The sequence below is a fragment of the Chelon labrosus genome, assembly GCF_963514085.1.
Source record: "Chelon labrosus genome assembly, chromosome: 8".
In the NCBI taxonomy this organism is placed as follows: Eukaryota; Metazoa; Chordata; class Actinopteri; order Mugiliformes; family Mugilidae; genus Chelon; species Chelon labrosus.
In genome coordinates this window covers 1487582-1503211 of record NC_140358.1, presented here as the reverse complement: position 1 = coordinate 1503211, position 15630 = coordinate 1487582, and the positions used below count along the sequence as shown (strand labels likewise).

Genomic DNA, 15630 nt, shown 5'->3' with positions numbered 1-15630 from the left:
TAAGCAGTGATGTATGAATGTTGATAGATGTGTGAGGTACTATGTTTCTCTCAGAAAGTGGTAAATAATCAATCCGTTTACAATACTTTAGGATAAATGCATATTTTCTATATTCTCAATTTCAAACTATTTCTGATCATCACATCAGACTGCAACAAACCAGCCAGTCCTCCATCCAGGACTTGGACACCTCTAAAATCAGGAAACATGTCTGCAGATCATGCACACCCTGAACTTAGCCTGTTCTAACTCTTCCCCTCTGGTAGGAGATACAGAACACTGTATGCCAAAACAACCAAACACAGAAATAGTTTCATCCCACAGGGCAGCACTGTGATGACCAGTTAACAGTCTGAGACGAGCACATCATCTACTTCTATAACAGACTATTATATTCATATTACAGTTCAATTGCACTGACCTGATCTTTTAATTTATGCAAATGCACAAATATTATGTGCTACTGTGATAGTATGCCACCTGTGCAACAAGTCCATTCATGAAATTTCCTCGCTACTAAATATTCCACAGTCAGCTGTCAGTGGTATTATAACAAAGTGGAAGCGATTGGGAACAACAGTAACTCAGCCACAAAGTGGCAGGCCACGTAAAATGACGAGAGCGGGGTCAGCAGATGCTGAGGCCTGGAGAGCGGTACTTGTCTGACTGCATTGTGCCAAGTGTGAAGTTTGGTGGAGGGGGGATTATGGTATGGGTTGTTTTTCAGGAGCTGGGCTTGGCCCCTTAGTTCCAGTGAAAGGAACTCTGAATGCTTCATCATACCAAGAAATTTTGGACATTTCCATGCTCCCAACTTTGTGGGAACAGTTTGGGGCTGATGCTGATCTTCTACTCTCACAGAACTATAAAACTTGGCATAAGAACTTGGCATAAAGTGCCAAGCTTTAATTTTAGTACCTCTGTCAGTCTGTTTGTTAACTTTACCTCAAATTAATCAGTTTAAATTATTTTAAGTTGTGTCTTTCTAGTCTGTCTAATGGAAAATGCAAATACAATCTGTTTATTATTTTTATTTTTATTTTATACTGACTCCATACGTGTCTTCTGATGATTATCAAATCAGATTTGATTTGATTTGATGATTCTCATATTTTGCATACAAATGTCCACTGCAATTTCATGCAGTTTCAACAATCCCAAAGTGATGTCCACAGGAAGCTCTCTTCCAGATGGTCCTTCACAGTTTGGACAACTGCAAGTCTGCATCCAGAGCCTCCACCTGTCCACCTATCTGCGAGCTGAGAAAGGAGTGGTCCTGGTTCAAGTAGGTGGTGATGAACTCTGGGAAATGTCTCTTCTGGACCACCTCCAGGAACATGTCAGCAGCTGTGTGAAACCTCTGTTTAGTCCTGAAAAGAAGAAGAAACACATCTAACTCCCTATAAAAAGAAAAACTTGATGAAACATTAAGGAAAGATGGAAATACAAAATGCTCACATTAAGTCAAAAGCAGGAGCTGTGCCCAAATGTTGCTTTCTTTCTGTCTCAGTATTTGGATGTAACATTGCCCAGTGCTTTTTCTGAATCCCCTCACCTCATTCTTCTGCTCTCCCAAAAGTATTCCAGCTGCTGTTTATAACATGCTTTAAATGTGACACATGAATAAATCAACCAACAACTGACTTTAAACCAGTTTTAATCATGCATTTCATTTATCTTAGCAAAACATATTTTCTTTGGACAACCGATTATCTGCACGCACTTACATAAAGAAATACAGAAAAATGTTTCACAACCAGTACAATAAGAGAATACAATAAGAATAAAACATCATTCATGAACAAATAGCGTATCTGAGTTGCTTTTAACCATATTTAAAGTCAAGATGAGGATGGGCAGTCATGATTAGAATCCAGCTTGGAAAAGAGGCTGGAGTGTGAGTATTGTTACATTAAATGAACTATCCTTTTACAAAACATTTTATGAATGACCTGAAATTTCTTAAGAAAAAAGTGCAGTTTCAGCACCTTGCTGCCATCTGCTGTTTAGGTCTAGGTCTCATGTTGTTGTTATATCCGCAACTTTTACTAAAAGCACAAAACCCTTAGGGGACAAATTAGAAATCTTTTTTTTTTTGTTTTGTTTTTTGGAATTTTCGCAGCTGCTGCATGATAATTGTCTCATTAAAATAAATGTTAATGACTGCAGCGACACTACAATCACATTTCAAGGCTTGGTAATGACATACATTTATCTGCACATGTCCCCATCTTGTATGCATTTGGCTCCTTGTCAACTAATGTCTTATCATTACATAACATATCTGCATCTCAAATCATCACCGTTATCGCTACCTTCACTCTTCCACCAAAACAGAAACCTTCTTTGGTAATATCTTGATAGGAGGTGCTTCTATAGTAGAAAAATATGGAAAGAGCTTCTTAGTGAAAGTGTGTATGAATGTGTGTATGTGCGTGTTGGTGTCAGGATCAGAGAATGACAGTTTCCCTCCGTCACAGTCCAGGTACACTCTGATCCTCTGAGGCTGTCCGATCACTGAGAGGTCAGTGCCTTCATCTGACGGAGCGTATGCTGTGTATTCCTTGGTAAATAACTGGATTCTCCACAATCCAGAGTCAATCTCTCCTTTTCTATGGACAAAATCTTCCAACACTCCCAGGACCCACCATGCGTTGTCTCCAACCTGAACATCCCAGGTGTGAGTGCCTGAGCTGAAGCCCTCAGAGCTCACGACAGAACAGTCATCATCAAATCTTTCTGGATTGTCAGGGACCCGCATCTTTTCTTCATACCTCACACTGGTCAGATTATCAGACAGGATTAGGTCTTGATAAGCAGTGTTTGGGTCCAGAATTAGAGGAGTGTACGAGACCATCTCCTTCATCTGGTTCCAGATGTTGAAGGTCAGGTTGCCCAGGTGTTTGGCCACGTCTATCAGCGCCCCTGAGGGCAGCTTTGGGGCATCCAGCAGGGGGCGTTGCTGGACTCTTTCCACTGCAGCCTTGTAGTTTAGTAGGAATGAGACGTCTGCAGCTCTCAGCTCCTTCTCTGTGGCTCTGACTGTCTCTGACAGATCCACTATCTCTCTGCTCAGAGCCACAATCTTCTCCTTTATCATCCGACTCTTCTGATCTTCTTCCTTCTTCAAAGCAGTGATCCTGGCCTTCTCTTCCTCTTCTAGAAACCGATGAAGCTTCTGAAACTGCTCCTTAATCTGCCTCTCTGTGTTTTGAGCCTGGACCTTGATGTGTTGTACTGTCTGCTCCCACTTGTCTTTCACTTCACGAATGTTCTCCAGTTTGTCCTGTACTGGTCTCAGGGCCTTTTCAAGTTCCTCTCTGAAATCCTGTGCAGCTTCATCAATGGGTCTGAAAGTGTGGTTGACATGTTTCTTAGAGTCTCTGCAGATGAGACAAGCTGGCTGCTGATGATCCAGACAGAAGAGCCGGAGTCTCTCAGAGTGCAGTCCGCAGACAGCCTCAGAGCCAGGCGAAGCGCTCTGATCTCTCTTCATTAAGAAGGCCTCACACAGGTTCTTTAACACCAAGTTGCAAGGTGGTTGACTCTTTGACGACCTTCTCATACAGACTGGACAATTTTGGCTCTGTTTCTCTGTCCACCAATTTTGCAGGCAGGCTTTACAGAAGCTGTGGCTACATGATAGGACGACAGGCTCTTTAAAGATGTCATGGCAAACAGAACAGCACAGATCCTCCTCTGAACATGAAGCCATTTTCTTCTGAGTGAAGCAACAAACACAAGCATACACAGGTCAGTCTAGTGAGGCTCCACTTCCTTGTTTAGAAAGTTTCCAAAACACTCCGTCATTAGACATTCTTACTGAACTGCAGTCACTGACCTGTTAAACTGGCAGGATCCCAGTGCTCTCGGACTCCCTAACACAGTGGTTGTTGCTTTTTTTTCTTTCTGTAAGTCAGTATATCAGCGTCTCACTCTGCTGTCAGAAGCAGTACCGGTCTGTGCTTCCTGGTTTGTGTGTGAGGTATTCAGGTCAAGGGCGGAGCTTTAACATAGTTTCTGAATCACTGCCTGAATCCATAATAGTAGCAAAAACACTGCGCTTGTTGCCTCCATTTACAGTAAATACTATGTGCAAGCTGGCTCACATGATGTGTAGTTAGATAGTGTTAGTTAAAAATGGGAGACTTGAATAACACAGAAATGAGCATATTAAACTAAGTAAGATGAGCTACAGGCTTATTTAAAGTTTGAATCCTGCCAGTTCATTAGGTATACTAGTTGAAACAAATGCATTTTAATGTAATAGTCATCTGTTGTACATCTCAGCTTCATGCAGGTTATGGTATTCAGCACTCAGTTCAAATAACTGAGAGAGCTGTTGATTCAACTGTGTTTTCATTTTAGAGGCTGTGGTGTGTAGTACTACTGGAATGTATTGTGTTGTACTGACACATGTTCCTGTTATTTTGACAACCCCATTTTAGTCAATGGGCTTGGCTAAATTACAGAAACACAATCCATTTTAACACCACCACAGACTACAACATAAACGGAACATTAGAACAGTCATGAAGCTAATATTTACATATTTACATTATAGATTAATTTATAATGCATTCCTTTTCACTAGTGTACCTAATGAACTGGCATCTAAATGTATATAAAGACTATATATAAAGTTAGACAAACCCTCTTCGACGTCACCCTTAGGATTCCCAAAGAGCTGTTTTGGAGAGCAGCATTGTGACCCTGGTCATTACCATGACCAAAAATGGGCAAAGAGGCAGAGCATGAGTAGAGCCAAGGCAGGCGCTTGTCACCTAGGCATACAGCTAGTGTGCCCACCTGTCAGTCAGTGGACAAACTTTAAAGGAAGTTTCAGGAAAACAGTATTTCCCAAAAAAGTCCCCACTTTTACCTTCCAAAGGTTCAGGACTTATGGGGGTGATTGGCTAAGTGATATTTCCCCAAGATCAAATCTGCAACAGTAGTCCACTTCATTTTAAGCCATTGTGCCTCATCAAAAATGACAATGCCTTGTTTATCACTGATTGAGAAAGACCTTCAGAAGTAATTTCTGTTCAGGGTGTCATCGATATTGCCGTTGTCCCATTGCTTTTGGAAGTATGAGCTAACTAATATGACCAATCCTCTCAGGGCCTTAGGTTGCGTTGCACATACATAAGTTTCCTTTAGTTCCATGGAAAGCTTTGGTGGAAATATGTAAATATGTGCTTGGTTGTAGTGTGCTAGGAAATCCTCAAACAGCATTACTCAGCAAATATATTCGCTAACTGCATCAAAAGAGCCTGAGATGGGTCAACGATGTGTTCCACAAACATCTGCCTCGAAAAAGCATCTGCTTACCTAAGAGAGTGGCTGAGAGTGCTGAGCTCTATAATGAGCTCCTTGGTGAGGTCAGTCACCAGCTGCTTGCTCACCACCCTGTTGTCATCCTCCAACCGAGTCTGATGCCGGATCCACTGCCACACCTGACACACAAAGGATATTTCATCAAGTTATGTATAATTGAGGGCCGCTGAGGTTTTACAAGACAGGTTAACAATAAACTACACAAATAAATGGATTTTCAACACAGGTGGAATAAAATCCTGACAAAATATTTCATCAATTAGCTCCTCCCTCTGAGCAACAATTTTGTGCTCAGAACAGTTTTTTGTGGAAGAGGTCCATTCGACAAAAACAACCATGAATCTAGCTACACCATAGGAGGTACCAGCTTTATGAACAATGTTCACAATAATAATAAAAAAAAGTAAAAAATGAACCACCTGACTGGGTTGGTCAGTAGTAATACCTGTGTTTATCAGTGAAGTGTGTGAACTATGGGGTGAGTCTCATGGTGACAAGGAAGGTAACTTGTCTGCTTTGGTCTTGTTATGCTGGATTCCTTGGCTTAAAAACATCTGCCATTTTTTTGACATCCTATCATTTTGTTTCTTAATTTAGATAGTTTGGTGTCATTTAGGACCTACATAAATCTCCAAAGTAAATGCTCTGTGGTGTTCATTTGGAGAAGGCTAAACCCACCTGCGATCTAGAAATCTCCGCTGTGGCTGAATCTTCGACCTGTCCTCGGTAGAAAAAGTGGCCTTTACCTATAGAACACAGAGCATGTTTTAACAGTTAGAATGCTCAATTAGATACTACCCTGCCTATGAATGTGTGAATGTACTTACCTGAAAGCCAAGCATTAATAAAGAGAACACCAACTGTAATGTTGTACTTCAGTCCATAAAGGGTGACACCTCCCTAAGGAAGAGCACAGTACATTACATTATATTTAATGATTATAAATGAATTCAGTTTGGGTCTTTTACATTCTTGCTAGGTTGGGATTACCTGCCATGTTCTGTGAAATGCAAGTAAATTCTGACTTAATTTTTTAATCCAGTTGGACACATATGGAAGATTTTGGAGCAATAATCTGTATGTCAAGGAGCACTGAAGCTCTTCTGGAGGCTGGTGATCTGTATTTTGTATAAGGGACTAATACCCTCTTGTTGCTTGGTACCACAATGTATTCATAAATCTGAACAAGGCAGTCTAGCGGCCAGAAGACAGCATCAGTCTGTTCAAAAACTGTTTAGTAATGTAATATATTGTAAAATGTATAAAGACTTTCTCTTGACTGACAGAAGGCATGGACAGAAGGTCGTCAGGAGTCACTACAACGTCATTCCGAAGCTGGTGGAGCTGGTTATCACCTTCAGAGTGGAGCTTGAAGAGCTGGAAGAGGTGAACAATTATGTAAAGAGAAGAAGTCATTGTTAGCCACTTTCCATGAATAGGCATCATTTTACAGCTCATGAGCTAGTGCTTACTTTTTGCATGGGCTCAATCAGATTCAGATCATATACCATGAAACCGTCCACACCTGCATTGATCTCCAACAACTTTAGCCTGAAAGGTGTAAAGAAACAGTGTCAACCTTTTTCACTTTAAAAAATCTAGGCAAGGAGACAGCATTTGTCAATCAGACATCCAAACAAGTGTAAATATACACTGACTGGCCAAAGAAAACGTCACCACCTGGATTTAACTAAGCAAATAGGTACGAGCCTCCTATTGGATAATTACTGCATGGGTGATTATCTTTCAGCTGGCAACAAGTTATTTAACCCCAACTGATGCAATGAGTAGCTTCTCATTTCTCAAACAACCATGTCTAAAGACACATCCTGTGGTCGTGGAAAAGATGTTAGTCTGTTTCAGAATGATCAAATCACTGGCATGCATCAAGCAGAGAAAACATCTAAGGAGATTGTAGAAACTACTAAAATTGGGTTAAGAACTATCCAACGCATTATTAAAAACTGGAAGGATAGTGGGGAACCATTGTCTTTGAGGAAGAAATGTGGTCGGAAAAAAATCCTGATTAATGATGATCGGTGATCACTTAAACATTTAGTGAAATCGAATTGAAGAAAAACAACAGCAGAACTCAGGGCTATGTTTAATAGTGAAAGTAAGAGCATTTCCACACGTACAATGTGAAGTAAATCTTGTGACATTGCAGAAGCTTATCGAAACAACGCCACAGTGAATGTGTGCTGTAATCAATGCTAAAGGCGAAATATTAGAGTGTGTGACCTTTTTTTTTGGTGGCAACTTTTCTTTTTGGCCAGGCAGTGTATAGCTGAAATTAATTAGGAGCTCATATTTTTAGTTCAGAGATAATGGCCTAAACCAGACAATTTAACAAAGACACATAACATGTCATTTCTTAGCAGTGGCACACATGGTACACATTAAAATCCTGCCTTCAAAATCCTACTTCAATAAAAGCAATCAAGTATCATTTGTGTTAGTTAGTTTAATGTTTTAGTTTGGCCCATCCATTAACATGGAGGAGGTGGAGCTTATACTGCAGCGAGACACCAGGTGAAGCTCTACTTGGTTTGGCCATAGACTGTAGGCTTTGGCTTCACTTTTGAGGAGCTCTTCTGCTGCCCATCTTCGTTGGTACTTGTATGGGAAGTACCAACAGCTCAAGGAGCTTCAACTAAATACTGCTCTTTAACGGTCGGAAACCAAAAAGGAAATCTGGTGCAATCTCTCTACACTCCTCTCACCCAAACCAAGGCAGACTGCCACTTATCCCGAACCTGACTCTGTTGCAGGTTTCTTACTGTTAAAATAAAGCTTTTCCTCGGGTTTCTGGCTATAACATTGTATGATCTTACTATTACTATGTAAGGTGCTCTCAGATGAATGAAAACACACAAGATTATGGGTTTTTAATTAAAAATCTAATAAAGGTAAGTATATTATTTCTGAAAACTCAGTTTAAGGTTTAAAGGTTTATTGTCATTCCAAAACATGAGGTAGATGAAAAGGAATGAAGCAAGGATCCTCTCCCCACACAATTGTAGAAGGATGAGAGAACTGCAGTACCCAGGTCAGCCTTCTTAAACCTCCTCAGTAAGTATAGGCCTTGATGGGCCTCCTTCATCAAGGTGGTAGAGAGCTGTGCCCGCTGGGATCATCTTGTATGTCTTTTTAAAAATCCTTTTCAGTGAATTAATTTACTGGTGTTCTACTGAGGTTGAAAACAAATTGTATTTTAGTCATAATCTCATTATTAGTCTAAGGCTATGTTGGATTTCACTGGCGGACACAGGGATAGTGGCTCTTTGACGAAAATAACTGCCGCAGTAAATCCATGAGGAGTTTCTGCAATCATTAGTATTTTAAGCATTTGCATGTCCAGGGATGTTCATACCTTTTAACAGAATCCAGCACTCTCTTGTGGGAGTCACTAAGTGGGTCCTGAGGCAGCAGCAGGGCGGCCATGCCTCCTGTTGCCAGTGCTCCACGCCGATGACATGTCTGGACCAAGAGATCCATGTAGCTGTGCAGAAAACGCTTCTCCATGTTGACATATTTACTGCGGTCGGGCAGCAGGAAAGCTGCCCTGTGGCCTAGACGAGAAACACATGATCTCTTGACTTCAGTGAGACTTTATGGACATATCATAACATGTTGCTATGCAATGTATGGTTAAATACAAGAATGCTTGACTCACCAAACTTATTAACAAAGGAGGCTGAGTAATCCCAGATGCCACAGTTGAGTCCTGCTGAATGATCCCGCAGCTCATACAGTATCTCCTCCATCTCAAATGCTGCTAATACATTTTCAATCAGCACTGTGGCTTTGATGCTACCCAGTGGGAGGCCCAGCTAGATGCACACAGACACTCAGATGCAATTATACTGTGCACTACCAGTCAAAACTCTGTATTTGCGTTATTTTCCAGACCATGTAATAACACATATGGAATATTTTCATGGATGGTGGCTCTTTCAAGGTAGCCCACAGTGGTTCCAACAGTCAAGCATGGAGGATTGGTGTTGCGCTGATATACAGCATAGACTGTAAATAAAGATGGACAGCGGAACAGCTCCTCAAAAGTGAAGCCAAAGCAAGTAGAGCTCCCCCTTGTGTCTGGCTGCAGTATAGGTCATAAGCTCCACCTCCTCCATGGTAGTGGTTGGGACTTGGTGACTCAGGTGGCTCCACTATCGAACCGTACTGCACAGACTCTGGCTCCAAACTTGCAAGATGGCACAGATGGCCCATATCCCCTGGAAATTAGGTTTGGCCAATGCAAGGGAGTAGAGACGAGTTGTCCATATTTATACACAGTCTATGGTATATATAGGAGAGCTTTGCAAATGGTAATGTATTCAGAATTCAAGAAATCACTTAACCTGTATGGCTTCGTCAACAAGTAACACACCATCCTGTTTAGTCTGAGAAGAGCTGTTTGACTGAGAAGCGGATATATGGATCGCTATATCAGAGTACCTGACCTCCACAAACACTTGAACTCAACCCAGTTGAGATAGTCTGAAATACTGACTGGTGTGTTTATAGGTATTATAGGTAGGACTGGGAAATCATAGCGCTAATAAACAAATAAATAGAACAAATACAACAAATTAACACGGCTTTACTGGCAGCCGCTGTAGGTGTTGTCCAAAACCACGTTTTGTATACTTTCCCCTTTACTTTTCACCATCAATTGGCAAATACTATGAAAACACTGTCTGCTGGCAGCAGATATTACAGATACAGAGTATGTTTAATGTGTGCAGACCTTCTGCTGTGTCCAGACAAATATTCTGTTCCACAGTCTGGCTTCCATGAAGCTCTCCACCTGGAAACAAGGACAAATAGTACAGTATACTGCTGAAATGTATTTTTGGAAAAACAAAATGGAATAACGCACTTTGGCACCAATTAAGGATGATGACACCCCTAATTATTCCACACTCCTGTTTCATAAATTTATCAATTTTGATGCTCCCAAATCATAAATAGATAGATAGATAGATAGATAGATAGATAGATAGATAGATAGATAGATAGATAGATAGATAGATAGATAACCTTTATTGTCCCATAAGGAAATTTGTTTTCACAGTCTGTCACAGAAAAACACGAAACAGTGCATATAATGCAGACATGAGCAACATATACATACAAACAAAAAGACCATAACAAACGCACCATATTGAAATATTGAATCCTGTTTCTGTATGACCTTGCTACTCAAAGCTGAAAAAGCTAAATTTCAGCTCCTGTTAAAATGTTGCCAAACCTTACATTAATTACATCACATGATCACAACTGACATCTTTGCTCGTAACAGACATGCAGCTGTAGAGCAACACAATGTGGTGAAACTCGACATACTTGAGATGTGTTTTGAGATTATGCAGAGAGGTCTATGTGCACATGCATGCCGACTATGTGATCTCTGTACTTGTTTATGGGCCATTGTTGATGCTGAAATGTAAAAAAAAAAGGCTGTCCTGTGTGTACAAAATTTTTGTTTAACGTAGACTAATCAGTCACAACATTAAAACTACTGACATGAGAAGTAAATAACATTAGCCATCTTGTGACAATGCAATGTTCTGATGGGAAACTTTTGGACCTGACTTTTGTGTGGATGTTACTTAAGACCATTAGACCAGACCAGTCACCCCCACCCCATAGCAATGACACTCTTTGTTGGCAGCAGCCATGCACAGCAGGATGCAGCCTGACACTGGCACACACAAAAATGGTTTAGGAACAACTCAAAAAACAGCAAGAACAACCTGGCTTCCAAATTCACTAGATCCCAAACTGACAGTATCTAACTTCGAATATAATCTAAATATCACAAAAAGGTGAAAACATGAGCATCATGACTTAAAGGGTCTGCACAGGTGTTTTCTAATCAGCAACTAATCAGCAGCTAATCAGTTTGCATGCACATACACAGTCCCGAGAAGAGATTTAATCAGGTAAAATAAATGAAAACTCCTGTGTGTGGGTGTGAACACATTACTTTTGACAGGTAGAAGAAGGGTCCACTCGCATGTTCAACCAGTGTCTTTCCACAGTGAAACATGATGAGTCCAAAGTCAAAGAGAGGACCAGGCGCCTCCTTCCCCTCCACCTGAGAAAAGAGAAAGTGAAACAAAGAGAGAATGTCTTCTTTCACTCGTGGACAATTTTTTGAGTGATCATTTTAAACTAATTTTGTGAACCCTCCTGACTCCTGAATGACAATTTATGACAATCCCACTCATTGACAATCCCACTCAATGGATCATTTATGTCAGCTAGCTGTCAAAACAAAGATTGTTTGTCCAGTATGTCCAACTGCTCATTTCTTCCACTCCTTGATATAGATCTTGTCTTGATGATTTTGTGGACTTGATGTTTGAAAGCATTGGCAAGCTATTAGAAGTGATTTCCACATATTCAACACAATACATACAAACAAAGCAGGTACATTCTGAAGTCTTGATTATTGTACTATTATTAGTTGATTGATCAATGATTTGATCAATGAATTACTGATTTTAGATACTGGTAGATGTTGGTAGATGATGGGAAGCAGCTTCATGTCTCTACAGAGATGTTTTCTGGGGTTTGAGCTTGGCCCCACAGCACAATCAAAAGATTCTTAGTGTTTATCTTGACATGTAGATTAAATTGTGTACACAGAAGCATGCCTTTCTAAACTGCATTATGTCATGTGTCCAGGAAAGTCAAATCCTCACACGTAGAGACTGTTATTGACGCTATATAAATAAAATTGAAATTAAAAATGAAATTGCAAGTAAAGCAAACCGGATGAACCTGACATAAATTTGAAGGAACAACAAAATGCATGCGTTTGTAACTGACAGATTCCAGTTTTTGAGTTTTAATACATTGTCGAAATTTCAACCCTTAACATGGACAAGCGGTTACTGAAGATGAATGAATGAATGAATGAATTTTTGTCATTGTTGGTCATTGAGTATAAAATCATGGGGAAAATGACAATTGTATCCATGTAAAATTAATCCTGCAAGACAGCGAAATATAGATGAATACTTTCTGAAGAGAAAGTGAAGTGTATGATTCTAAGATCCTTCTGACTGTTTGATGATGGTCGTTCTATATTACCACTAGTTAAATTCCAATCCTACACACACAGTCTTGAAAAATCTTAACATGTATTCAAAAGACAACATAACTCAACATATTACGGAATCAAGCCTGTGACACAAGTCTGTTTCCAGTGAGCTGCTTTTGAAAGCAAAGATACAGTATGTAACCAAACTTGCAAAATAAGGAGTAAAGGTTGAGAAAATGACTACCATCATGTTGTGCTCCACCATGTTCCAAGCCCGGGGACGCAGCATCAGAACTGGAGCCTGAGATATATGTGGAACGTCTGTTGACACATGAAGGGAGGCGGTTCAACAATAAAGTTTATAGAAATATGTGTGCTCTGTTTATTCCTCTAATTTCTCGTGATCCACTAACAGGTACTGTACAGTATATTCATAACATGCAAAACAGCCATAACAACATGAGTATTAATTTGCACACTTACTGGGGAACTGATTGCATGTTGCCTTAACAACATTGTGAATGCCTTTGATCTGGTTGGAATATGTTGGGCAGTTCCCGTCATCGAAGTCAACCTGAGAAAACAATGAGATGCATTATACTCGGTCTATAATGGAATATAGAAATGATGCTTGCGATTCATTTGGGGCAACAATATAGAACGCAATAGTCAAAAAACTACTGGGAATTTTAGCATTTTGATTTGAACAAATAGTTGTTGGGAGCTCTGTGAGGCTTTTTAAATATGTCTTTGCTGGGACACTGCATGCGTAGAAAGAAATTCTCAGATATCAAACATGCAAACTCGTTCAAATAATGTATAATTTGAATTATTTAATTAATTAAAGTATTTTAATACATTCAACCTTATACGGTTTGCAGCTTCTTTCACATCCTCCAAGTAATAAAGTAAATAAAATGAATGCAGATCATGTTAAGGCGTGAGCATGTAGGACAAAGTCCTTCTCAAACACATGGAAAAGCTACATAGCATCACGGCTAACAGTGACGCCTCACACACCATATGCTGACAGTGTATGTATGGAAAACTATGGCAAATAAGTGACAGGCTTATTGAGGGATATTGGTCATAATCCCCACATTTTTTAAAATAACAATGTTTAACAATACAAAAAACAGCAGCGGAATTATTATTCAATTTGACTGAGATTGGAATGTAAAAGACAAAGACAATTCCTTTCATCAGTGTCAAAATCTCTCTTTTTTGATAATTTTATGTGGCTAGTTAAACTATAAACATCACAAAAGACACTGTAATCTGATTAATTACTACGCACACCGCAGGAAATATTACATTTGTTGGGGCCTGTCAGTAGCAGATAATATATGTACTTCTGGGTTTCTAGTGAATATACAATGTGTGAAAACAGGATGGTGTTTGACTGACTTAAAACAGAATGTACAGTATCAATCTTATAATAAATTAAGGTATCCCTGACCAAAAAGCCAAATGAGAGGTACCTGTATGCCTTGTGCTGGTGACTGAAGAGCTTTAATGAAGCGCTGAGTATCACAAGGGGCCATATCTCCAATATCCACATGTCTCTTTTGGAGCCTTGGTGGGACGGGGAGAACCCTCCAGGCTGGGTCTCTCCTAATGTGTGTAGTGCTTTCCAGGAAAGTTGGGAGGTCACCTGAAAGATCCAAGTGGGCCTTTCTGGACACTCTCAACTGCAAGATCTTAAAAGAAAATTGTGGAGTAAATGTTTAGTAAAAGAAGTATTTCACAAAGACTGTACTTCTTGAGAAGGCTGAGAAAATTGTGTATGTCAACCAAAATCCATCAATTTTAACAGCTGTACAGGTGAGAGTGTCATCACCACCTCACTCACATGTGGTTTGGAACTGCCAGGGTTCCACTACATCACTACATCATCAAGGACAATACTACAATATTACCTCTTCACACTCCTGACCTCTGGGAGACGCTACGGGAGCGTGAAATCAAGGACAACGAGAATCAGCAGTTTCTACTACCCTCAAGTCTAGTAAAAACTCTTAACCAATTTCGCACTTAATTCAAGAAATGTATCTTACAGCTTGTAAGGTTGTATATCTCTTTTATTCATGTTGTTAGTAAGACAGACTTGCAAAATAAGAATGTTGTTTTTACAGTTTTTACGGTGCACATGACATTAAACATCTTGAATTCATTCAATAAAAGGACCTTCTTTAAGCTGTCCTACCTGATCCACCTCCTCATCAAATGTGGAGATTAGTTCATGCAAGAAGACAAGAGAGTCAGTAGTGAAGAGCACTGCATACTCTGCTTCAAGACCCAAGGGAGAGGGAGCCAGCTCCATGTTGATCGGATCCTGTGGGCAAAAGGTTTGCATTCACTTATAGAAGTCTGTGTGATGTTGCTTTGTCAGGGGACACCGAGATGTAGAGGACACAGTTCCAAAAGAATAACAGAGAACATTCATTCATTCATCTTCTGTAACTGCTTGTCCTGTGAAGGGTCGTGGGGGGGTGCTGGAGGGATAGGCACCGCCCGTGGGTGGGACAGGGCTAACACAGAGAGAAAGACAACCATTCACACTCACAGGGCGGCTGTGGCTCAGTAGGTAGAGCAGGTTGTCCACGAAGCAGAGGGTTCGATCCCCAGAATGTGCCACATGCTGAAGTGTCCTTGAGCAAGACACTGTACCCCCAGTGCGTGGCACTGGTGTGTGAATGTGTGCGTGTTGTGTGTGTGTGTTTGTGTTAGCGAACGGGTAGATGTGTCTGTGACTGTAAAGCGCTTTGAGTACCAAAGCTATATAAAAGCATGCAGGCCAATTAACCAGCTTTAGAATAAGCAATTAACCTAACAAGCATGTCTTTGGACAGTGGAGTACTCTCTCTGGAGTACCCACACAGAAAGGCCCAGTCTGCCCATGGATTTGAACCTTCCTGCTGTGAGGCATCAGTGCTAACTGAACTGAGGGAAGACTACAAAGTCTGTAATAATGAGCACCCTTTTCACATTATTATGTCTATTTTATAAGTGTACAAGTGTACAAGACTTAATAACAAACAAACAAAACAACAACACAAATTATGAGAAAGCAGACCATTGAAGTGATCACATCTAAGTGTATTTTAGGTCCAACACAAACACGATGCCGCAGCTAACGATTACTGTTAATTATTCATGACTTAACTGATTATTCAACTTTAAAAACGGCTGCAGATGACTGCTTGTCCTGCTGTCAGTTTAACTGGTCTTTGATT

General features: G+C 40.3%; 2 protein-coding genes across 2 annotated transcripts; both read right to left on the bottom strand.

Annotated features, from left to right (window-relative positions):
* Positions 1-519: 519 nt before the first annotated feature.
* Positions 520-14723, bottom strand: ugl (ureidoglycolate lyase). Its single transcript, XM_084549310.1, has 14 exons — positions 14601-14723; positions 13876-14094; positions 12878-12968; positions 12639-12715; positions 11333-11443; positions 10091-10150; positions 9014-9170; positions 8711-8909; positions 6810-6888; positions 6622-6714; positions 6165-6237; positions 6016-6083; positions 5332-5456; positions 520-1370 (listed from the first exon to the last, which is right to left on the bottom strand). The coding sequence occupies exons 1-14, from the start codon at positions 14715-14717 to the stop codon at positions 1199-1201; spliced, it is 1641 nt and encodes a 546-aa protein (XP_084405436.1). The 5' UTR covers positions 14718-14723; the 3' UTR covers positions 520-1198.
* On the bottom strand, positions 1390-4505 carry LOC311491405 (zinc-binding protein A33-like). The gene is made up of 2 exons (XM_084549309.1): positions 3842-4505; positions 1390-3721 (listed from the first exon to the last, which is right to left on the bottom strand). The coding sequence occupies exon 2, from the start codon at positions 3713-3715 to the stop codon at positions 2318-2320; it is 1398 nt and encodes a 465-aa protein (XP_084405435.1). The 5' UTR covers positions 3716-3721; positions 3842-4505; the 3' UTR covers positions 1390-2317.
* Positions 14724-15630: the final 907 nt, after the last annotated feature.

Excerpts from the sequence above, each read along its gene's own strand:
- LOC311491405 (XM_084549309.1), bottom strand. The coding sequence starts at position 3,715 with ATGGCTTCATGTTCAGAGGAGGATCTGTGCTGTTCTGTTTGCCATGAC.
- ugl (XM_084549310.1), bottom strand. The coding sequence starts at position 14,717 with ATGGAGCTGGCTCCCTCTCCCTTGGGTCTTGAAGCAGAGTATGCAGTG. Across the intron at positions 10,151-11,332 it reads CCTTCTTCTACCTGTCAAAA|GTGGAGAGCTTCATGGAAGC; the intron begins GTAATGTGTTCA and ends CCTTGTTTCCAG. Across the intron at positions 6,084-6,164 it reads TATTAATGCTTGGCTTTCAG|GTAAAGGCCACTTTTTCTAC; the intron begins GTAAGTACATTC and ends TGTGTTCTATAG.